The sequence below is a fragment of the Bos mutus genome, chromosome 3 (assembly GCF_027580195.1).
Source record: "Bos mutus isolate GX-2022 chromosome 3, NWIPB_WYAK_1.1, whole genome shotgun sequence".
NCBI lineage: Eukaryota > Metazoa > Chordata > Mammalia > Artiodactyla > Bovidae > Bos > Bos mutus.
In genome coordinates, this window is record NC_091619.1 from 30,630,936 (window position 1) to 30,656,805 (window position 25,870).

The 25,870-nt window shown below is 42.5% G+C and overlaps 1 protein-coding gene across 2 annotated transcripts; it reads right to left on the reverse strand.

The window, feature by feature from the left end:
- Positions 1–491: 491 nt before the first annotated feature.
- Positions 492–25,870, reverse strand: CHI3L2 (chitinase 3 like 2). Of its 2 annotated transcripts, none has more exons than XM_070364007.1 (11): positions 25,726–25,870; positions 15,426–15,455; positions 14,719–14,920; positions 14,369–14,425; positions 10,082–10,232; positions 9,437–9,561; positions 8,862–8,991; positions 7,413–7,595; positions 3,557–3,673; positions 2,539–2,678; positions 492–1,671 (listed from the first exon to the last, which is right to left on the reverse strand). In XM_070364007.1, exons 1-11 carry the CDS (start codon positions 25,862–25,864, stop codon positions 1,668–1,670), a joined length of 1,278 nt encoding a protein of 425 aa, XP_070220108.1. In that variant the 5' UTR covers positions 25,865–25,870; the 3' UTR covers positions 492–1,667. The 2 variants fall into 2 exon arrangements, with proteins under 2 accessions (XP_070220108.1, XP_070220116.1); XM_070364015.1 differs by lacking the exon at positions 25,726–25,870 and adding an exon at positions 17,535–17,632.

The window sequence follows — 25,870 nt, forward strand, 5'->3', positions numbered from 1 at the left end:
ATTAGATTTGACCCATCTGCCACAGTTTGCTCCTCCCTGCTTTTGGTGTTTCCATTCTGGTCCTCCTCCAGCTGCAGCCTTCACTATGAGCTGAGTAGGTGGCAGGGCTAAGGGCACATCCTTAGCCCTGAAGCCCACACCCCTGCTCTTTTTAACTCTAATCCGAATACCCAGGGTTCCTGCACAAGTAGCCAAACAGCCTGTTCCCACTTTCAGATCCTGTGCAGCCCTTTTCCCTGTTCACTCATTCTGAGTGTGGACCACAAGGCTGGTGTGAACACACTTGCCAGAGGATCTGTGTATGCACGTGTGTGTGTGTGTGCACGCGCACTGGGGTGGAGTGAAGACAAATTTTGGATGCAAAAGCCGAGATGTCTGTGTTGCAGGAAGGGGGACCCCTTCCAGGGCCCAAGAGTATACTCTTGTCTAACACTCAGAAATGAATCATCCGAGGAGACACATGTTCTGACAAAGCATGCAATTTTATTGGAAAAAGGCACCCAGGCAGAGAGCAGAAAGGTAAGGGGAACCCAGCAGGGCTGCTCTACCACATGGCCCTCAGTCTCGGGTTTTATGGCGATGGGGTTAGTTTCTGGGTTGTTTCCAGCCACTCACTCTGAATCAGGGTGCTTCTTGGTGGCACAGGCATTGCTCAGCCGAGATGGATTTCAGTGAGGATTCTGGGAGGTGGTAGGACACATGGAGTCTCCTTTTGAGTTCTCCTGAATTCTTCCAATTGGTGATGGCTTGTTAGTTCTATGTTCCTTACCAGGACCTCCTGTTGTAAAATAACTCATGCAAATAGTTACTATAGTGCCTGACAGGGTGGGCAGTTTCAGTCATTGTTTCCCCTAACAACTTCCCCTTTCCAACATCTGCCAGTGTGTATGTGAGGTCCTTGCTCTCTGAGTCAGGGCTTTAGATGGGAAGGGAAAGGGGCTACCAGTGGGCTAGGAACCAAGGGCTCAAGCTGCTGCATTCTGGCACAGAATTCCCAGGAGTCTGGGAATTCTAACTTCAAACCTGGTCTTTTGGGTCATTGCAAAATCATGTTCGTTAAGAATATAAATCATATTTTAACCCTTGGCTCTTAAATATTTAGACATATGATACGCAGGCCTACACTTGTACCCATAAATGGTGGGAGAGGACAGCCTTATACCACAAGGTCCAAGATTGCACAGAGGAGGCCACGCTGGCTGGAACAACATGCTTTTTCTTTATTGTGCCTCAAGGGAAGCAGTCAGCGCTGCAGGAGAACAAAGCCAGACCCAGTCTGAGGTCTGAGAGAAAGTCAAGGGGAGACTTGGAGAAGAGACATCCTGAGGGCCTCATCTAACCTCCAAGAATCCCACACATGAATTCCTGTAGCAGGAGTACGCAGCAAGGTCACCTTTCCTACTTAGCTATGAATTAAGCCTGGAAAGAAAAAGAAAGTATTTCAAATCCAATCAGTAACATAAGGCCTCAGTCAAGTTACTAAGACATAGATGTTCAGAGTTGAAAGGCTGCTGCCCAATCATATAGTTTAGGAGATTCTGCACTGCTCTGGGCCCTTCTCCAGGACAATATGGCCAGTCCTCTCCAGTTGTCTGTCTGCAGTGATTTCCAGTGTCCTGCTCCTCCACTGAGATGATGTCAGCACACCTGGTTGGTCAGCAGCACCCTCACCTGCACAAGAAGATATAGGATTTGCTTACAGAACCCAGGACCCAGGGATGGAGCAGCAGCCAAACCACCTGCTGTTAAGGCAATAATGGGCATGGTCATCAATAATGACCATGAGACCTCCTGACTGTCCACACTAAAGCAAGATCTGGAGAATGGACTTGCAGACACAGCGGAGGAAGGAGAGAGTGGAACAAATGGAGAAAGTAACATAGACATATATACATCATCATGTGTAAAATAGATAACTGATGAGACGTTGCGGTATAACACAGGAAGCCCAGCCAGGCACTCTGTGACAACCTAGAGGAGTGGGCTGGGGTGAAGGGAGGGAGACCCAAGAGGGAGGTGATGTACGTATAATTATGGCTGATTTGCATTGTTGTATAGCAGAAACTATCACAACATTTTTAAGCAAATTTCCTCCAATTAAAAAAAAAAAAAAACAACTGTGGATGGGGAGAGAGGAATAGACCATTAATAACAACTGAGATTGGATCTCTCAGCAGTCAATTGGGAGCATAAAGTCAGATTTATTCTGATTTAGAAAATTAAAACAGGCTGATGATTTTGTAGTGAAGAATTGCAGTGGAGTAAATATTTATGCCCACTCTACATGAAAAGAAAACCCTTAGCTTAGACTGTGCTCAATAAATGGTAGCCAAATTACTATTGTTATATATTGGAAGTCTTTGGAAGCTCACCAAAAGAACAGAATCAGACTAATCAATAAGAAAAAGGAGAACAGAAGGTCCAAAGGAATTTGAGAATTCATCAGTCCAAATATATGAAGACTACCTCCCCCAGTCTCCTGTGTCCCGCTCTGCCCAGCTCTCTGCCCACTCTCAGTCTGTCCTAAAATTCTGTTACCTTTCTAGAGAGCCAAGACTCCTCTTGACAGCTTGAACAAGAGGGTAGGGGCCCTGGCTGCAGAGTTTTCCAGTGAAGTCATCCATGTCAATAGACCAGATCATGGCGCCTCCCAGGTTTAGATTCTTTAGAAACTGAACCTGAGTGGAGCACAGGAGGGTATACTGAGGTTAGAAGGGGTCCTTAAAGGCCCAAGACCCACGTCAGGTTTGCAGGAGGGTTTGAGCTTAGAATGTAGCAGTAGATTTGCACCCTATGGAGTCATGGATTCCCTGAAGGAAAGGGTTACTTGGGAAGGCTTATAAAATGAAGACAGAGCCACCCACTATTAACCACCTGTCATGGAATAATCACATCCCAGGTCCAAAACCTAGGCCTCTAGGATGAGGAGTAGAAACTAGGAAATCACTAGCAAGATTTCAATTACAATTGGGTTGTCAATTACACTGATGCCTTTGTCCCACTTTGCACCTGGAAAGCAAACATCTTAGCAAGGTCTAAGAACAACCCTGTGGACTGTAGCCCGCCAGGCTCCTCTGTCCATGGGACTTTCCAGGTAAGGAAACTTGAGTGGGTTGCCATTTCCTTCTCCAAAGAACTGGTAGCCTCAGAAATCTGGAGCCTCGTAATCCATGAGAAAGACTGAAGGGTCCGTCCTGGTCAACCAGATGGGTGACCATTCTGTATAGGCACCAATGTCTCCTTTGCTCTTTTCCCCTTCTTCTCCCTCCTCCCTTCTCTCCACTCCTTGCTTCTTCCCTTATTCCTAATTCTTTCTTGCACCTTTTCCACCTCTCCTGCACGTTCTATCAGGTGCTCAGAGGTATGACTTAGAATCATGACTAGCTTTGCACCACAGAGGCTTCTCTCCTTCCGCACAGAGTACTGAGGCATTTGATCACACACCCTATCCCCCAAGCACCAGAGTGTTCTGCTGTCCTAGAGCTGCTTAAGCAAGAGCCTTTCGCTTGGGGACAACTGTCCCAGAGCCTCTTGCTCCCCCAGAACCCAGACGTACCTTGGTCTCCACGCTCTCCACATCATCATAGCCCACCCACTGGTTCCCCTTGACCGCATAGGGAACTTGCTGATCCTGAAGTCTTGTGATCTTGGCTCCTTGTAGGAACTGACAGATCTGGTAAGGAAAGGAGGAGCAAGAGGTTCACTAATGGGCTCTTCTTTAAGTTTATTGAGATAAAAGGGGAAGGTAAGGGTCTTGGGGACAATATCAGAATCTTTACTCCAGGAATCAACGAGAGAAATTATCAGATACAACATGCAGAATGGATAGTTCAAGGTGAATCTTTGCAAACTGTTGATGCTAAGGCCTCATCAGGAGGAACCACAAACAGATAGAGGGCAGAGAGTACTTGAATTCCACATCAGGCCTCAGTATTGATCAGTAAATCTTCCCATGTCTTCATTTGCAAAACAGAAGCAATTATAATTATGTATCTTATATACCTACTTTACAATATTGTTAGGAATATTGTAAACGGAACTAATACATGTTAGGAAAAAAAGACAACTTTGAAAACAATAAAGTGCTTTACAGACACGTAGCGTCACAATGCCCATCACCATCATTCCCCACCTTGTAGCTTATCCCCACTTCAACTCCACTACTCTCCCTCTGTCCCTTCCCCCTCCCAATGTGCCTGTGCTGGGATTCCCCTTCTATCATCAGCTATTTTTCTCTTCTTGTTAGCAGAAGTAAGAGCTACTAAAAAAGATAAATCTTCATTGAAAAATGCATTTTAAAGCCACACAGAAAACTCACTTTGTTTTGCTTACTCTTTTTAGATTATTTACACTCATGTTTGCCTCGATGAGACCCCATGGACTATAACCCACCAGGTTTCTCTGTCCATGGGTTTCTCCAGGCAAGAATACTAGGGTGGGTTGCCATTTCCTTCTCTATTGCCTCAATGAGGGTGATAAATGGAAAGTTTAATATTTAAGGAAATACAAATTTGTCAAAGTTATAATGATGTAGGGTGATACACTGAACAATCAGTTTAAATTTTCCATGCAATAGGGGAGTGTGTATCCAGTGGTCTACACTTAAATCCTTCCAGCAGATTCTGAGCTCTGACCTCTTTTATTCCTTATATTAAGTGATTCAGTGAGGACTCTGATGGTGACTCATTCCCTTTTCCCCTTGTCAACTCAACTGATGGTTCTTCAGTCATTCTCCCGTGTGAGGTGAGACGAAAAATTGAGCATTACACTCAGAATATCTCAGTGGATGCCAAGACCATCAGTAGCAGTTCATAGCATAAGCCCATGCCAGTGATGAGGGAATATACTAGGACTCCAAGCGGAAACCAAAATGTAGGGTGTTATTCTTTCCTTACCTGATCAAACTCTTTCCTATCCTTCAAGATCCAGAATACATCTCTCCTCTTCTATGGAGCCTTCCCCATCACTCATTTCTGAACTTGTGGCCCTCCACATTGGCCACTTAATCATATCTAGTTTGCAGTACCTACGTAATGTTATTAACTCTGATAGTTTTAAAACTCTTATTTAACTAGTTTCATTTGTATTCTACATTCTTTCCACCTAGACTGTAAGCCCTTTGAGATAAGGATGAAGAATGAGTTCTAGCTCTCACAGGACCGTCTTTGCGATATGGGAGCAACCCAAGAGTTTCTGTTGGTTGAATTACTGTTTGAATCTTAGAGCTTCCTATACATTAAAAAATTTTTTTCTCAAGATTGAGGAGCAGAAAGGAATGATGGTCTAAATAGTCAAACGTAGAGGAGAACATAGGCAAAACACTCTCCGACTTAAATCACAGCAGGATCCTCTATGACCCACCTCCCAGAATATTGGAAATAAAAGCAAAAATAAACAAATGGGACCTAATTAAAATTAAAAGCTTCTGCACAACAAAAGAAACTATAAGCAAGGTGAAAAGACAGCCTTCAGAATGGGAAAAAATAATAGCAAATGAAGCAACTGACAACTAATCTCAAAAATATACAAGCAACTCCTGCAGCTCAATTCCAGAAAAATAAACGACCCAATCGAAAAATGGGCCAAAGAACTAAATAGACATTTCTCCAAAGAAGACATACAGATGGCTAACAAACACATGAAAAGATGCTCAACATCACTCATTATCAGAGAAATGCAAATCAAAACCACAATGAGGTACCATTTCACACCAGTCAGAATGGCTGCGATCCAAAAGTCTACAAGCAATAAATGCTGGAGAGGGTGTGGAGAAAAGGGAACCCTCTTACACTGTTGGTGGGAATGCAAACTAGTACAGCCACTATGGAGAACAGTGTGGAGATTCCTTAAAAAACTGGAAATAGAACTGCCTTATGACCCAGCAATCCCACTGCTGGGCATACACACCGAGGAAACTAGAATTGAAAGAGACATGTGTACCCCAACATTCATCACAGCACTGTTTATAATAGCCAGGGCATGGAAGCAGCCTAGATGTCCATCAGCAGATGAATGGATAAGAAAGCTGTGGTACATATACACAATGGAGTATTACTCAGCCATTAAAAAGAATACATTTGAATCAGTTCTAATGAGGTGGATGAAACTGGAGCCTATTATACAGAGTGAAGTAAGCCAGAAAGAAAAACACCAATACAGTATACTAACACATATATATGGAATTTAGAAAGATGGTAACAATAACCCTGTATGCGAGACAGCAAAAAAGACACAGATGTATAGAACAGTCTTTTGGACTCTGTGGGAGAGGGAGAGGGTGGGATGATTTGGAAGAATGGCATTGAAACATGTATAATATCATATAAGAAACGAATCACCAGTCCAGGTTCGATGCAGGATACAGGATGCTTGGGGCTGGTGCACTGGGATGACCCAGAGGGATGGTATGGGGAGGGAGGTGGGAGGGAGGTTCAGAATTGGGAACACGTGTACACCCATGGCAGATTAATGTTGATGTATGGCAAAACCAATACAATATTGTAAAGTAATTAGCCTCCAATTAAAATAAATAAATTAAAAAAAAAAAACAGCCAAACACCTTTGATAGTTATCTCTATGATGTTAAGTCTGTCTGACTGTGGGACAGAATCTGACATATTTGACTGCTCCTTGCTTCTTTTTATTTATTTATTTTTAATTGAAAGTTAATTGCTTTACAGTATTGTGTTGGTTTTTGGCTCCTCTCTTCTTGAAACACCCACCTCTCACTCTGTTCTTTGGCACAGAACACTCCGGATTCTGCCTACCTTCTTGTAGATCTTGTCAGTTTCATTAAAGTTCTCCTCTTCCTCTGCCTAACCCTTAAGTACAAGAGGTCCTTGGGTTTTGCTGTTTCTTGCACTTTGGCTTCACATACCATCTTTATGCTGATAGTTTTAGAAGCTACATCTCTAGCACAGGCTGGCCTCTTGTGGTCCAAACCCACATACCAAACTACTCACCTTTTATTTATACATCCCACAGGCATTTGGATGTCCCACTTGCTCCTCAAACTCAGAATGTCCAAAACTGATCTCATGATTGGGACCAATGCCCACTCTGCTCCTTCATATCTTCCCCAACTCAGTAAAAATGGCATTACCCTCTACTTAGTTGCCCAAGTCAAAAACGTGAAACAGTCTCCTTTTTTCAATCTCCCATACCTGTTTCACCTATCCCCATTCCTCACTAGTGCCACCTCCTCTCCAGATTTCAGCTAATGTCACTTCCTCCAGGAAGCATTCCCTGATTCCCTCTCAAGTCAGGTGCAGAGCTCCTCTTACATGTTCCAATAGCACTCCATACTTTCCTTCCCAGCACTCAGGATGTGTTACTCTATTATTGTCAGATTGAAGCTGGAATGCCTATCTAGACACAGGGGGCAGCTAAGGGCACAGGGAAGCTCCAGATACCTCATAATAAGCGAGGAAGCCTGAAGACTTGGTGATGGGGCCAGCGGCTCCAGGACCAGAGGCAGGGGCCCCCACGGCAGTTTCTGCAGAGGCCAGTGTAAAGGAACGTCCATACGTGGGGATGCCCATGACCACCTTCTCTGCAGGCATCCCCTTGTTTATCCAGTATCCCACAGCATATTCCTAGAAAGAGAAGATAGACTGAGGCACAGCATGTATGGGAAAGAAACGTGTCAGGCCTTACTAAGCCTCCAACCCAAATTCACAGAAGGGACTCCATGATTCCTTCTCTACATCAGTAACTATGGAGGATCCCATTGGAACCAGAGTGTTTACTCTAATGCTCTTAATGCTCTTCAGCACTAAGTAACCAAGTCAGCTTTTTCTAATCATGAAAGAAAACTGAACAATGAATCAGAAAAGAAATCAGGCAAGTGACCTAGAAAACATGAAATCAAGGTTGTCACCATCTATCTTTCCCCTTTGAGTCAACAGCCTGTGGAATTTTTCTACACTATGATGGGTTGTATTACTGATGAAGGTGATGGGGGTTGTGGCCATCAGACACTAGCCTGTGAGGCCTTACAATAACATTAGGTCCAAGAGGCAAGATAAGAGGTTAGAGGCTAGTTTGGGCCTTACTGGCTTCCAGAAAAGAATAAGGGGTTACAGAAGGTAAGGGTACGTCTCCTCATCCTTAAAAATCGTCGAGAGAGAGGAAAGAATGAAGGGGGCTTGGTTTGATGTGACTTGATCATATGGTGTTCTAGAAAACCCCAGACTAGAAATCAGTATACCCAGCTTGGACTGATCTGTTTTGTAATTTTAAATATGAAGGCTTGGAAAAATACAACCCAGACATTTCTTTCTGCCCAATTTTAGGAATACATCCACATGTACCATGACAACAAAACTGTTTTGTTAATGACTTTTTCCCCTTGATTTTCCATTTTCTACCTTTTCAGGATATTCACATCAGCAAGAACTTGAAGGGCCAATTAATCTGCCAGGTTTCCATTTCATCATCTGTGAAGTGAAACTAATGCTTCCTGACCAGCCACCCTCAGATTATTTTGAAGATCAAATTAAATAGGGAATGTGGGCACATACAGGAAAGTACTAAGTTCTGTGCATCCATGTGGGTTTTAGGAAATGTATTGAGGATGGAGAATTAAGAGAAGACTGGGGTGACTGACACCTCAAGTCAGAGAAAAGTTTAGGACATTTCAGTTGCAAAGTCCTCTGACATTTTCTAGGTGACATTTTACTATGCCTGGTCCATGCATTTTCCCTGTTCTCAGGGAAACCCAGCTTACAGGGTTATCTGAGTCCCTCTTGGGCAATGCATGTCTTCCTCAGTTCGAGGCAGAATTAACTCTAGATGACCTGCACTGGCCTCAGCTCCTCTCACAGCCAGTGTACCCAGCACTGTTTCTCCCTAAGACTCACCACATTGTAGTAGGAGCTTGTTCCTCTGTCCAGCTGTCCCTTTCTCAGGGGGCTGTTGTGGGCAGTGACAAGGGGCTTTTCCCAAGACCCATGGAAGTCAAAAGACAGGAGGTTGATGAAATCCAGGTCTCTAGATTGCCAAAAGCAAAAGAAGAGATTCTGCGATGAGCAGAGGTAGAAGCAACTACAGTCGACCCTTGAACACTGCACATTTGAGCTGCACAGTTCACTTTTATACTACAGAACTGTAAATACTATGGAACCACATGGTCTGGGGTTGGCTGAATCCACAGATGAGGAGGAACCATGGATACAAAGGGCTGACTGTAAATTACACATGGATTAGCCCTCGCTTTGTTCGAGGGTAAACTGTACGCATATTTATGTAGAGCTTTGGATGCTGTTAGAAGGATTGAAATTAGCCGTAAAGGAGAAGTTCCTGGCTGGATGATGTGGTTAGGATAGTGACTTCATGCTTTCCCTTCTCCCTTCATCCCTCAGACATATTGACACGCATCACTTGCGTCAGCCAGGCTGGCGGCAGAGAGATGGAGGGGGTGATCCAGTGCACTTACTTTGCCAATTCCTTGATCTGATAGCTGTTGTCAATCATCTGCCTCCCTGCAGAAACTCCTGCAGTCAAGAGAAGCCTTTCTTTGGTGGATTTTACAAAGTCCTGCTGAAAAGCTTCTGCTAACTTCTGTGAAAAACAAAAAGCCCACAAGTCAGTGCTCCCTCCCAGAGCACAGACCTAAGATTCTTACCTGATTTGAAATTTCTAGAACCACATTAGATGGAAAGATCGAAACTTTTCTCCCCATTCCCACATGGGGATGCCTCCTGCCTCAAGCTCAGGAATGTCCACATTACGCAGGGGGACCACCAGTCTCACTGTACTCAAGAAGAACTATCTGGGTTTCCTCCTAGTAGATTCTCTGATCCATGTGATAGAACTTTATGAGACTATCCCAGCGCTCAGGAGAGTCTATGGCCCTATACTCTCTTACATGGATGTTGCTTTGTTTCGGTGTTGTTTGTTCTATAAGGAGGCTCTGTTCTTTGATGTTGTCCTTGCACTAAACTAGGTCCAAGGGCTTTTCCTTCATGAGTTGGGGCTTCTGGAAGGAAGGGACTATCTTCCAACAAGAGCCAGTCTCTTCCTTTTTTTCTCCTGATATGGCTGTGGGTTTCACATAAGGGTAATGTGGAGTTTGCCTTACATGAATCAGCACAGTGAAATGACTGTTGTCTTTTACATTTGGGTAGATCCAACTTATGTCCAGTCCATCAAAGTTATGATTCCTCAGAAATAGTATTACAGAGTTGACAAATTTCAAGGTTGATGAAGAAGATTCAACCACAGGATGGAACCTGGGTAGAAGCAAGACAGTTGTTTCTTGGGAAGAAGTAGACATAACACAACACATTTTTTTTACAGAAATCCTGATATAGTCTTCCTTTCCCCAATATTTTCTCACTATTTTTCTATCCCAACCCCTGCCTCTTTTGGAACAAATGGGGAGAGAAAGGATTGCTAGGCCAGAAAATCAATGGAGTTGGGTAGAGGAGGACTGGGTTCTGTGCAGCCCTTTCTGCAGGATAATGGAGCTGCCTGTGGCAGAGACTCTCCTTGACCAAACTTAAGTCATTTGGTCACTAAGTCATGCCCAACTCTTTGCAACTCCGTGGACTATAGCCCGCCAGGATCTTCTGTCCATAGGATTTCCCGGCAAGAATACTGGAGTGGGTTGCCATTTCCTTTTCCAGGGGATCTTTCTGACCTAGGGATCAAACCGGTGTCTCCTGCATTGGCAGATGGATTCTTGACCACAGCCTCTGGGGAAGCCCAAACTTTAGTCCAAGTCCTCTGAATTCTCTTCTCAACTTGGCCTTGACCTTGGGCTTCTGTCCCTATCTTTGCAGAATCCTAAATCAGCTTAATGAAAATCCCCTACCCTTGATATCAGATCACCCTCAGTATCATCCTCATCCCCCACCATCCCCCAGGTGATATCTTATCATCCTGGCCTGCCTTTAGCAAGAGTTCTGTTGAGTCAGTTTAGCAAGAATCTCCCTAGCCCTAATGTTTCCTCTTAGGAATTTTCCATCCACCAACACCCACAAACAACCTGCTTCTTGGCTATAAATCCACTTTTGTCTCTGCTATATCCAGCATTGAGTCCAGTACTATCCTGAGGTCTCCTTTCCCCTATTACAATACTTCCTGAATAAAATCTGTTTTTCTCTCTTTAATTACTATCCACCTCTGACTTTCTTTAACACCTTACACCCTTGAAAAAGCAATTTGCAATGTGATGGGCTGAGGGTCAAGAGATCTAGATTTGAGTTCCAGGTCAGAGTCCTTTCTAGTGACCTCTTTGTCACCAAGTAGCTCTCTGGGTTCAGTCTGGCCCATCTTTAAAATGGGACTGAAGACACTGATCCTGCCTCATCTATCTCAAAGTGACCTTATTTTGGAAAGCTTCCTAAAAAGAAAGCTGGACTTCATAGGAACTTCTCTTTCCCCCCACAAGCAACCCAGTCCTGAATAAGCAACCCAGGTCTCTGCAGTCCCTTCTCGTGAAAAACCAGGAGGACCCTGAGCCACAGCAACCCTCCAGGGCTTTCATCTGAACTAGAATTCTTAAACCAGGAAGTTGACTCTGAGCTGCCCATGCAGAGGGCCTGTGTTCCACAACAAGATTTAAAATCCAAATCTGTAGACAAGATATCAGTATTTTCCAGAGGATATATCCTTTGACTTGAATCACCTCCCACCTGTCACAATACCCCCCATCCCAGAAAGATTCAGAGTCTTGAATTCATTTGTTTCAATCAATATTAAATAGAGGATTTGCCTCTATGTTATAGCTTATACATGGGATCTAAAAAATGAAACAATCAAGTGTATGCAACAAAAGAGAAAGAGACTCACAGATGTAGAGAACAAAATAGTGGTTACCGGTGGGGAAAGGGAATGGTAGAGAGGTTAGATAAAGGTATGGGATTAAGAGACATAAACTACTATGTATAAAATAAATAAAGATATTATTATACAGTATAAGACAATATAGGCATTATTTAAATGGAGTATAACCTGTAGAAATATTGATTCACTATGTTGTATGCCTGAAGCTAATATAATATTGTAACTATACTTCCATAAATTTTTTTTTAAAAATGAGGATTTTGTTCCTGTATATAACTCAGCAGCACAGTGGAGGAAATAGTAAAACCAGGCCTATTAGCTGAAAACCAATGGTAGAAGTAGGTTTGTAACTTTTCTCTTGTATTTCAAACGTGTTCACAGTGCTTAGAAGAAAAGCAAGGGATACCCCTTTTAGAGAGCAGTTGCATCTGATGCTCGATTAGAGGTGTTCTGATGCTTTGGGCAGAAAACTCCAGTTTTAGGAAAGACAACCATTCAACAGAGAAGCAAGTCTGTGTGGTACACATTTTGAAGCACTGCTGCACGGCACCTGACACAAAGGCTGCCATTTATCTAATAATAGTGACAAAGTTAATGAATAACAATAATTATTGCAACCACTGGGCTCTTATTGCACACCAGCACAGCATAAACAGTTTGTTTGTATTGCCTGCCCTCACAACTTCATCTTTAAGTTGATTCTGTTATTTTCTTCATTGTGGATTTGTTTAGAAAATGAAGCATAGTGACATTATAAAATTGCCTTTAAAAAATAAGAGAAGAAATCGCCTAAAGTCAAACAACTTGCACACAGTTTGCATATAGCTAAAGAGAAATCCAAACCAAATTTTTTAATCTCCAGAGTCCTGGTTTCAACCACTAAACTAATATACAAGGAGTACTTAGCAAATTACTTATTGAAAGATGAATGCACGCACGTAAGAATGAATGAATGAAGATATTTTTAATTGAATCAAGGATAACCAAGTATTACGAATGAGAGAGAATTTGGGAATCAGAAGGATAGTTACCATGAAAACCCATTAAAAACTGACAGGAGATCATGATGAAGTTAATGTAGAACCAAATAAGTTAGATAGGTTGATCTTTTTTCTGTCTGTGTGTAGAAATTGTGTTGCTAAGTATTTTATAAGTTTTGAACTGGTAAAGACTTTAAAAATTAATTAGGTCAATCCTATTATTTCATAGGTGAATGTATTCAGGATAAAAGAAGAAGAGAAAGGAAGGAAAAGTTGGCATTAGTTAATTGAATGATAACCAAGGCAGGCACACGATATACGTTACCTCATTCAAAATCTTTGCCCACACCTTATGAAATAGATGTTGTGATGTACATTTTACAGATGGGTAAACTGAGCTCAGAGAGGTATGTTAACTTCCCCTAGGTAACTCATTTACATAGGTCTTCTGATGTTACTTCTTTCCCCTGCTTACTCCAGCTATAGAGAATACTGACCAGCTGCACAAAAAAGTCTTATCAGATTTCTTGTGAAAGCTGAAAACCTCTGCTGGCTAAGATTAAGCTCTCTCAGCTTTTTTAAAATCCTGGCACTTAAAAAAAAATTAAAGCAGAAGAAATTCAAAGTTAGATTAACTGTATTTGAAAATTGCAAAAAGATGCCTTTCTTCTTTACAGATTTGTGTTTATTTAGCTCTTGATGCCAATGGAGTATCATTTGCTTGTGAATAGAAGTATAATTTGTAATATATGTTTCAGATTAATAGCTGTTCTGCTTTTAAGCAAGACCGACCCAACTGTTCCTATGCTCTGCACTTTCAGGCCATCCAGCTACACAACCATGGCCCAGGAAACTATGGTTTCCTGACAGCTGCTAGTCAAGGACTTGGTTTTAGGAAAGCACTTGCCTGACCCCCACTCAAGGTGAAAGGCAAGCCCTCAAATCCCTTAAACCCTTAAAAAATTAAATTTCCCAACTAAAGCTGTCTCCCCATAGTCCATCAGGTGAGCAACCTTCATGTGAATAATTGAGTTTACTGAACGCCGCTCCCGGCTCAGTTTCCTAAGCTCCTGCAGAGCTCCTTCCAAGATGTCAGAAAACAAAGGGCGATGCCTCAACCTGTGACAAAACTCAGATCGGTTTTGCCATCTAAGCCAAGGAAGGACCTTTCTAAAGCCCAATTCAGTGTCTCTTTTCAAGAGTAGGAAAAGCAGTGACAATTAGAAACTGCCCGTACCATGACTTTCCTGGTGCTCCAGTGGTTAAGAATCTGCCTGCCAAGGCAAGGGATGCTGGTTCCATCCTTGGTCTAAGGAACTAAGACGCCACATGCCATGGGGCAACTAAGCCCGTGCACCACAACTGCTGAGTCCACATGCCGCAACTACTGAAGCCTGTGTGCTCTAGCCCGTGCTCCACAAAAAGAGAAGCCACCATGATGAGAAGCCTAAGCTCCACAACAAAGAGCAGCCCCTGCTCACCACAGTTAGAGAAAGCCTGTGCGTAGCAACAAAGACCCAGGACACCACCCCCAGAAAAGGAAAACAGAAGAATGAACATGGCAGAATGAACAAAAAATAAAGAGACTGTGAACTTACCCTTTGGAACCAAACAGATACCCTCCAATAGACAACAGAATTTTCAGTTTGGGATTCCTGGAATAGAAGAATAAGCTGATTATTTCTTTGCTGGCTGCCAGGGAAAACTTTGCCTAAAGAGTTAGGGCTAGAATATGGATAAATGGGCCCTGTCTGCTTAGCAGCTAAGTTTAGTGAAAGGACGAGGCAGAGGGAAGAAGAACAGGAAGGATTGGGGTTATACCCAAGGAAATACACATGAATAAATGCACAAATGAGTGAATGGAGACAGAAGGCCTTAGGCCCAGTTTAGAGCTATCTTCTCTCCCCCAAAACCCACCCTGGGTGCTCCCCACTCCTCTCCTACTGACTTGGTTTTGAGACTGTTGATGGTCTGGTAAAGCTTCGCCTCATTCTTGTCCTTGATGATGACCTTGTTGTTACTGATGCTGGCGAATGAGTAAATGAGGTGAGAACATAGGAAGGGATCAGTGCTCTCAAGGGTGAACTTCCCTGGCTCCTGCCTGTCTTGTGACCAGTTGGTAAAGTAGCAAACCAGTTTGTAGGCACATCCTGGAGGAGAGGGAAGAGGGACAATGGGGAACCCAGTGTGATGACCTCAGAGCCCAGACTGCCACAAGTTTCTTCCCCAAAGCCATTGCCTCCTTTACTTATTCAGTCAGAGCCTCTGAGGGTCATTCAGCCTGGGCCCTCTGTGCTGGAGTCTCTTGAGCATCCAGACTGCAGTTAAGAGACATATTGAGAGACATATATATCACTCACATGGCAAACATTCCCAGAGCACTGAGATTTAGTGTGGATGGATAGATGGATGTCACAGTGATATAAGTGGATAGAGAGATGATACACAATACTGAGGTTGGTGAGAGACATAGAGAGAGGCTCAAAGGACAGAACGGAGCCATGGATGCACAAAGAGATACACAGAATGAAAACTCGGAGTCATCAATATGTTAATGTCAGAACTTAGGAGAGTCGTAAGAAGAGACATAAACCCAACAGCAGAAAGGACACAGCCCAAGGGACCCAGGAAGATGTAAACTCACAGATTACTTACCTTCCTGAAGAAGCAGCAAGACCACTAAACCTGTAAGAGGTGGACAGGAAGGACATTTGTTGAGCCCAACATGGTTCTTGCCTCAGACTGTGGTAGTGAGTGTGTGGGTGTGCCTACGTGAAACATATAGCTGTGCTTCCTCTGAGCGATCCAACCACAGCTGCTGAGGTCCCTCTATAGGCTTTGAGGTACCCAGCCCTTGGGTGTCTTGCAGAGTCTACAGCCCTACAGAGAAACATTTTCCAAGCTGGGAATTCATTCGCTCATTCATTAATCCAACAAAAATTTATCGAACCACCTGCTCTATCCCAAGTGTTGCCCTGGATACTAGAGAAACAAGGATGAAGTCAATGCCCCTGTATTCAAGGGGCTCACAGCCTAGTCTAGAACTGAATAGAGTGAAAAGGAGCATTATTAATCATTTCCCTGTGGGCAACAGTGGGGACCAGAAGTCTCCTGGGTGAACTGAGATGAATAGTCACCCTGTGTACAGACAGCTAACTCTTAAGGTGAATTGAGGAGTGTGAGCTGGCTCTGGTAGTGCTCTAAGCCTTCCCGTTTGAGGTCCTGTCCAGCCTCTTCTCCACAGAACACCTCCCCTGGAAGGACTTCATTTATTCTGCTAAGGCAGGACTTTTGTCCTGGAAACCTCACCCAAAAGGCAAGAGACCTTGAACTATGACCCCTTCCCTGGGGACATTGTCTAGAATTACCCACACTAGGACATTTGAAGGGTTTGAAAATGAAGGAAAAGGCAGTTAAAAATGAAATGAATGGTGGCAGGAACAGCAATGGAAGAGATATTTGGCAGTGACATATGACATTTGGCATATAATACGCTGAATGCTGCTTAGCATATTATACTCTGGGGGTAGGTCTTAAAGAACATAAAACATTCATAGACAGGGCTTCCCTGGTGGTCCAGTGGTTAAGAAACTGCCTGCCAATGAAGGGGACAAGGGTTCAATCCCTGGTCTGGGAAGATCCCACATGCCACCGAGCAACAAAGCCCATGTGCCACAACCCCTAAGTCCCCGCGCTAAAGCCTGTGTTCTGCAACAGGAGAAACCACCACGATGAGAAGCCTGTGCCCCACAACTACAGTAACCCCTGGTTACCGCAACTAGAGAAAGCCCACGCACAGCAACGAAGACCTAGAACAGCCAAAAATAAATAAATAAACCTTGAAAAAAAATGAGATGAAACTTGGGTGACAGCTGCTGAAGTGGGTGCCTTCCTCACAGAGCTTGGGGCTGGGGAAGTGAACTCGAGGGTTCTGTCCTGCTGATTCATGTCACTTTTAGGCAGAGCAGGTAGGGATCTGGTCCTCCGCACACCAACTAAGCAGGTAGGAGAATGCTCATTGCCTCATCTGCTGTCAGGTTGGCCTCCAGGCCCTTTTCAAAATGCAGGCTCCCTGTGGGCTGCTCCCCCAAGGACTCAAGGCTGAGAACCTCAACAGGAAACTCAAAATGCTCTTGCCATTTCCAAGTGGGTAGGCATGGCTCAAGAGCATGGACAAGCAGGAAGAGGTAAGGACATGATGAAATGGGTCCTTTTCCTCCATAAGGCACACTCTTTCTCCTCCTGGCACACTTCTCTTCTTCACCCATAGCCCTATGTATTTAGTCTCATCCTCACCTTTATCCAATTTCCCAGCCACCATGAAAGTCAGAGTTTTGGATCAGAACTTTAGAACTGAGAGATGGTTTTAGAAAGCATCTACCAATGAATCATTCTGCAGACAAGAAATATGAGGTCTCCAAAGTTTTAAAATGTGCAGAAAGTATAGTCCATGAATCATGGGACTCCCAAGACAGTGCTCATACATCACCATCTGGACAAGAGACACCTCTGTGCAAATGCATACAGACTGACGATACCCCTGATGGGCTGAAGGGCTTTGGCCTCTGCTGCTCCCTTGCCCATCTGGGAAAGATCCAATGGTCCCTGATGCAGTTGTCTTGGCTCAATAGGTATTGATAAGGAGGTAAACAGAGAGATTGGAGTCCCAGAAGAAGACGACCACTTCTTCTATTGGTCCAAGTTATCTAGGTTATACCTTCTCTCCTCTCCAACCTTCTGCTGAATTATCAGCCCAGAGCTCACCTTCCCAGAAAGACTTCTGATCCATGGCGATCACTCCCATATCCCTGGTCAGTTTCTCTGGGATGCTCATTCTCTGGGCCTTTTATGCCTCTGAGTTTTTATGGGAAGGAAGCAAGAAGTCCAGGACATTCCAGGGACTTCCCCTGGCAAAGCTGCCTTGTGAAACTTCCTGGCAATGAGACTCAGGTTTGAGCAATGCCAATTGTCCAAAAAAATATGCTGCAGTGGGGAAAACCACTGAGAGGTCCTTTTCCTCCAGTCTCACCCGAAGGTATATGGTCCCTGGGAAGGGAAGGAGATGGTACTTTGGTTTGCCTCCTTGTACTGCTTTCTGGCTCCCAAATCTTGCTACCCCTTCATCCAGGATCTGTCTCCTTCTTCTTTCCCTCACCTCCCTCCACACTCACATCACCAGTGGCCTACTTATGCTTGGTCATCATCCCAGTTGGTTCTACCCTAGCAGCTCTTCTTCACATGATACCACCCAGTGATGCCTTCTCTGTGGAGCCCTTCTTGCTCTTCCCTGAGCCCAGGGAAGCTGGCTCTTCTGCTCACAGTGCAATGAATTTCTTCTCATGTCTCCATACTATACTGTAATGCACTGGTGTACATGTCTATCTCCCCAATTTGACTGTGTAGTTCTTAAGTACAAGAATTAAGTGAAACAAGAAAAACAAAAACCTCGACAAGTACTTATTGAGGAACCTCCATTAACTTGTTAGAATTGAATTGTACCCCAGATTCTAAGGTGCAGACTCTCAAGGCCCTATGCCGTCTGCTCCCTGCATTCCTCTCTCATCTCCTGGTTTTCTCTATGGGTGTGTCTCTCCCTTTTCCTATCCCTGTTCTCTCGCTCTGTATTAGTCCCAGGAGGCTTCTCTCCAGCCTTGAGCCTGTTGTTTTTCACATATCAGATGTGGGTCACATGGAAAAGAAAAATGGGCTAGATCCATTTAAATTCCTGCCCAAGGAAGAGCAACGGGACTCCAACAGAGAAAGTCTGCTGTTTGAAGGGACACACCTGAAAAGCTGGGGCAGATGGGAAGCAGCACCTGGAGGGAAATGCACAAATTCTCTGAGTTCAGTTCAGTCTCTCTGTCATGTTCGACTCTCAGGAGGGATAAATGTCAGCTTCAAACATCGGCTAGGTCCTGGAGGCATGATGCCCTCTTAAGCCCACTCCAGTTAAGTGACAACTATCCTATTCCTCTTTCCACTCCTCTCCCTCCCCTACCTCTGACTAGTGCTGGTTTAGAAATCATAACAGCAAGTTGCAAAAAGACAGGGCAGAAGAGTAGACCAAGAAAAGAGAAAAGGAAGGTGAGTTTAAGCAGCATCCCATAGCAGGCTGGGCTGGGGAACAGGATCCAACTCAACATTCAATCAAGCTTGGAGTCTTGGTTATTGTCCATTACAAATTGGTGCTTGCCAAGGGCATTTGCCAGTGACTGAACAAAAACAAGGATGTTTGCTGTCTGCCTCTGTGGAGAATGAACCCTGTGCTGCTGCAGCTGTTGACCTTCAGCACGCCTCAAGGAAGCTCAGGGTGGAGAATGAGCCACTCTGTGCTCCAGGGAAACTGGTAGAACAGGTCTTTTGATAGTTATTTTCAGAAACTGATTTCGTGATCCCAGTCCTTGCATCTCCTCATATCTAGAAAAGCACTAAATTCCTTATGGTGATATCAGCTCCTCATGACTAGCAGAAAACCTTTTATAAATTAAACACTTGATTGCATTGAACTCCCCCTTCGCTAGAATCATATATATTGACCTTCCCCCACTACATCTTTGGAGCAGTCTCTCAGAGCTATCTGAGGTTCTGTCTCTCAGGCTGAAGTCCCCATTTTCCCTCAAATGAAACTTAACTCTCAACTCTCAGGTTGTGCATCTTTTTTTAGGTGACATTACCATCTGGACTGGCTAGTAAACTGAACTGGGTTTGGAACTTGGTGACTACAGAACTTTTATTACCTACAAGTCAGGAGAAAAATCCAGGAAGAGGGCAGAACTATCCCCACTGAGAAATAAGCTTAAAGGGACCAGAACAAAAAATAAAGTTGTTTTGATGATTCTAGTAAGTCCTGCTAGTTTAATGTATCAGCCGTACTGGTTCACATCTTAAGAAATCTACTGTGTGGGTGCATAAGTGCTCAGTCGTGTCTGACAAGAGACACGAGACTGAGACCACATAGACTGTAGCTCAGCAGGCTCCTCTGTTTCTGGGGTTTCCCAGGCAAGAATATTGGAGTAGGTTGCTATTTACTCCTCCAGGGGAATCTTCCTGACCAAGGGATCCTTGAACTCACATCTCCAGCATCTTCTGAATTGGTAGGCAGATTTTTTTTTTTTTTTTTACCACTGAGCCAAGAAATCTAGAGTTATATCTAAATAGAAGCATAAAATAAAATACTCATTTTCTTTACTTTTTTCCCACTTAATATATTTAGATATAGCAAGGAGAGATAATTTCTTATCTTCCTACGTGAACAATGCAAAGAAATAGAGGAAAACAATAGGATGGGAAAGACTACAGATCTCTTCAAGAAAATTAGATACTGAGGGAACATTTCATGCAAAAATGGATGGAAACAGTCTAGACCTAACAGAAGCAGAAGATGTTAAGAAGAGGTGGCAAGAATACACAGAAGAACTATACAAAAAAAAGATCTTCATGACCCAGATAACCACAATGGTTATCTGCTCATCTCACCTACAGCCAGACATCCTGGAGATGAAAGTCAAGTGGACCTTAGGAAGCATCACTACAAACAAAGCTAGTGGAGGTGATGGAATTCCAGTTGAGCTATTGCAAATCCTAAAAGATGATACTGTTAAAGTGCTGCACTGAATATGCCTGCAAATTTGGAAAACTCAGCAGTGGCCACAGGACTGGAGAAGATCAGTTTTCATTCTAATGCCAAAGAGTATTCGAACTACTACACAATTGCAGTTATTTCACATTCAGCAAGGTAATGCTCAAAACCCTCCAAGCAAGGCTTCAACAATATGTGAACCATGAACTTTCAGATATATGAGCTGGATTTAGAAAAGGCAGAGGAACCAGAGATCAAATTGTCAGCATCCACTGGATCATAGAAAAAGCTAGAGAATTCCAGAAAAACATCTACTTCTGCTTCATTGACTACGCTAAAGCCTTTGACTGTGTGGATCACAACAAACTGTGGAAAATTCTTAAAGAGATAGGAATACCAGACTACCTCACATGCCTCCTGAAAAACCTGCATGCAGCTCAAGAAGCAATAGTTAGAACTGGACATGGAAAAGTGGGCTAGTTCAAAATTGGGAAAGGAGTACATCAAGACTATATATTGTCACCCTGCTTGTTTAACTTATATGCAGTGTATATCATGCGAAATGCAGGGCTGGATGAAGCACAAGCTGGAACCAAGATTGCCAGGAGAAATATCAATAGCCTCAGATATGCAGATGACACCACACTTGGGACAGAAAGTGAAGAGGAACCTAAGAGCCTCTTAATAAAATTGAAAGAGGAGAGTTAAAAAGCTGGCTTAAAATTCAACATTCAGAAAACTAAGATCATGGCATCTGGTCCATCACTTCTGGCAAATAGATGGGGAAAAAATGGAAACAGTGAGAGACTATTTTCTTGGGCTCCAAAATCACTGCAAATGATGACTACAGCCATGAAATCAAAAGATGCTTGCTTCTTGGAAGAAAAGCTATGACCAACCTAAGCAGCATATTAAGAAGCAGAGACATTACTTTGCGACAGAAGTCCACATAGTCAAAGCTATATGGACTGGTTTTTCCAGTGGTCATGTATGAATGTGAGAGTTGTCCATAAAGAAGGTTGAGCGCCGAAGAATTGATGCTTTTGAACTGTGGTGTTGGAGAAGACTCTTGAGAGTCCCTTGGTCTGCAAGATCAAACCAGTCAATCTTAAAGGAAATCAACCCTGAATGTTCATTGGAAGGACTGATGCTGAAGCTGAAGCTCCAATACTTTGGCCACCTGATGTGAAGAGCTGACTTGTTGGAAAAGACCCTGATGCTGGGAAACACTGAAGGCAGGAGGAGAAGGGGATGACAGAGAATGAGATGATTGGATGGCATTACTGACTTGATGGACATGAGTTTGAGCAACTTCCCAGAGTTGGTGATGGACAGGGAAGCCTGGCATGCTGCAGTCCATGTTGCAGAGTCGGACACAACTGAGCAACTAAACAATAACAGCAATACACTTAGATACCCCTCCAAATCAGCCCCTGTCTAACTCAGTCTTTTTTTTAAATTTTTTTTATCAACTTCATTGCATTCCTTTGTATGGCTATACCTTTATTTACTTCCCATTTCCTATTGATAAACATTTAACTTATCTCTAGATATTTTTGTTATTTAAAATAAAGCTAAAATGAGCATCCTTGAAAATATCTACTCTTTATATGTGCAGGAGTCTACTATAGGAGAAATCCTTAGCAGTAGAATTGATAGGTCAAAGGGCATTTGAATTTTTAAATTTTGAGAACTATTGTAAAACTGCCTTCCAAAGAGTTTCATATCTCTCAACTTGTTGTGTTTGCCAATTTCATAGTTGACAATGTTACCTCATTATTTTAATTTGCATTATTTTAAATAAGTATTTTATATTAGCAACCATTTACATTTCATTTTCAGAGCACTGCCTGAATATTTTTTGTCCATTTTTCTATTGGATACTTGTTTATTTGAAAGACCTCTATGCAATGAATGAATTAACCCTGACTTATATATAAAGTGTATTAGAGCTTTGTCAATATGTTGTAAATGTATTTTCTCAGTTTTTTGTTTGTTTGTGGTGCTTTTGCACATAGTATTTTTTATATTTATGTAATGAAAACTAATCTTTTTTTTTTTTTTTAGTGAGTTTTAGCTTTGGTATCTTGCTTAAGCAAACAGGCCTTTTTAACCCAAGATTATATTTTTAAAAGTTACTTTATGTTTTCTTCTAACATCTGTGACTTACTTTTTACATTTTTGATCTATGTGGAGTTAATTTTTTTTTAATGTATGTAGATCCAGCTTTTTTCCCCCAGAAAGTTAACTACATGCTTCAATATTATTTATTGAAAATTCTTTTTTTCTTCATTGACTTGAAATGTCACTTTCAGGTGGCAAACTGACTAGGTAAGTTTCCTTATTCTTTGCCCCTATATTCTGTTCATTGATGAATCTGTGCATTTTAACATGTAGCTTATCTCATTACACTTTATTTCTGCTTTTTAAAATATGTAACATTATATTATGCCATGTACATTTCTTGAGAACATTTTCTCTTACATGCGTGCATATCTAAAGGAGCTCTCCAAATGAGTTAGATATGAAACATAGACCCAAGATAATAAAATAAAATATTAAATGGAGTCATTTTGTGTGGATACCAAATCATAGAATATTAAAAAGCTGATATTCATCAAGCCATATTGTAGAGGAGGGACGTGTACACGAAAAGCAACAGTTTTAATTCTGGAATCCATTCCTACCTATGCTGATTCTTCATGGCCCCAGAAGCCAGCAGAACCTGGTTCAATTTGAAAATCACTCAGCTCAGTCCACTAAGAGGGAGTCAAGAAAATGGTGTAGAAAGCCTTAATTTTCTTCTAGTTTCTTCAGTGAGTTTTACAAAATATAGCAGAGAAAAATATTAATATTGTGTATAGTATTAGCATTATGCATACAAAAGTGTTCATTCTCCTTGCAAATTAAAGTGAGACTTTGGAAAGCATTTTTGTTTGTTTGTTCATCTATTGTTTAGGAGAAAGCAGTATGGAGATCTGAGAATTTATATAGAAAACCAGTGTGTTTGTGTTTTGGGTGAATATAGAGCTTTGTACTTTTTGAAACTGGACTAGATCAATGGTTCCCAAATAGTTGTCATTGGCCAGTGATGAACTAGCTACAGTCAGAGTTAGGTAGCCTGGGAAAAGTTAAGTTTATCCTAATACAATCACATTTGTTTAGTTAGAACTTGGAAAAGTAGGGGACTTACTATAAAAATCAGAATTAGATTTCAGTAGTTTCAGTAGACAAAGATCACCTAGGATCTTTCCAGTGGCTTATACTTAGTCAAGTAAACTAGAATAGGTGATAAGATTGAAACTGTTTTGGTGTCATTTGGGGGGCTCCAAAGAACTCCAGTACCATAGCCTTTTATGTCTTAATACAGAAAGAATTGAGTGTGAGCCAAAGTGATAGGTAAGTGATTTATTAGAATGGCTGGAGGGCATCACCGATGCAATGAACATGAACTTGGGCAAACTTCAGGAGATGGTAAGGGACAGAGAGGCCTGGCATGCTGCGGTCCCTGGGGTCTCAAAGAGTCAGACATGACCGGGCAACTGAACGACAACATTAGAATAGGATGCTTGTTAGGCTTACAGGTGGATACCGTGCCCTGAGAACTTGCTGGGCTACAGTTTTATAAGCAAAGGAAAAGTGGGGAGGGGAAGAAGAATTTGTTTGCCTTTCTTGAGCAGATGTCATACTTTCATCATCAGCTCCTTTTCCAGGTTAAGCAGGGGAGTTTTCTTATTCCTGAATGGTCAAGTTAGGTTCACAAATTGTTTTTTACTGTGTGTAGAGAGCATGTCCTAGGGGTCATTAACTTATGGAGCTCGCTGGGCAGGAGGTGAGGCTCATGCCACTACTCGTTTATTGTTTGGGGTCATGTCCTGTGCTTCTGCAGCATAGTTTCATTGCTAAGCAAGCTTGCTTGGTTTTGAGGTTAAGCAAACTTGTTTTCCTGAGTGATCATTAACTTACAGGGGTCTCCTATATTTTTCTACTTACAATCTCCTAGTGGGATTAACTATTTAACTACATGCTTTGTCCCTTTACTCGATTCCTGTCAAGATCTTATAGAAATTTTCTAGTACTTATGAAAGATTTTCTGTCACAGGGCAACCAAGGTGTGAAAAATAACTATGTCATCACTGGATGGTGGTGCTTCCGTGTTTCCCAGGCTGAAATCTACACCCAACATATCACCTGAATTTTTTACTTTGAGCAGTTAATTTTATGAGGGCCCTTGAATTGTAGTCAGTCAGAAATGGAGGTGACTCCAAGGATTATGCTGTCCAGCAACTTTGACACTGAGCTTCATGGAGTCTGGAATTCCTTGGATTCCCTCAAAGGCAGCCTGTGCGAACAGATGGTTCCAGGCACTCATGCCAGCTTCAATCAGAACAGTTTCATTTTTATGTTTGTATACATGCAGCTTCTCTAAACTTATATTTTAAGACAGCGTGCTGGATTATTCAAAACAACAACACATTTTTTTTGTAAACAACCTATCAGTTTTAATTTCCTCATTTGGAAGAAGAGAAAATCATGGCCTATAAATGTTTAATTACAGGTCCAAGATTATACCTCTAATTAAAGACAGAACCTGAAATTAAACCCTTGACTTCTTAACATCAATTTGGTTGTTTTTGATATTTCCACAAGATCTCATCATTTAATCTAATTTATTTGACCAATAATTTATATGGTTTGAATGGAGGTCTTCCCATCCTGTAGCAGGTATTTCCTGCCTTTCTAGAAAATTAACCTTAGTATTTCATGAGTGTCTCTGTGAATTATACACTGGCTTGTATTTCTTTGATCGTGTTCATCTCAGTTTTTTAATCAGATGGCCAGGTCCACAGACAGTATGTTAAACAAAGTAATTCAGGATTTATCTCCTCTTTCCAGGAAAGAGGAGATAATAATATAATAATATTAATAATATAATAATAAAGTTAATATACTTTATTATTAATATGTTGGTAGAAGAAGAGATGGAGAAAGCAATGGCAACCCACTCCAGTACTCTTGCCTGGAAAACCCCATGGATGGAGGAGCCTGGTAGGCTGCGGTCCATGGGGTCGCTAAGAGTCGGACACGACTGAGTGACTTCACTTTCACTTTTCACTTTCATGCATTGGAGAAGGAAATGGCAACCCACTCCAGTGTCCTTGCCTGGAGAATCCCAGGGACCGGGGAGCCTGGTGGGCTGCCGTCTATGGGGTTACACAGAGTCAGACATAGCTGAAGCAACTTAGCAGCAGCAGCAGCAGCAGCAGAAGAGATGTATCTTTTCTTTCTCCCTTTATCTTAATTCTGGAAAATAATAAATTTGTCCCCAAGACTGAAAAAGGGCTTCCCAGGTGGCACTAGTGGTAAAGAACCCACCTGCCAATGCAGGAGACGTGAGAGATGCGGTTTGATCCCTGGGTTGAGAAGATCCCCTGGAGGAGGGCATAGCAACCCACTCCAATATTCTTGCCTGGAGAATCCCATGAGCAGAGGAGCCTGGTGGGCTGAAGTTCATAGGGTC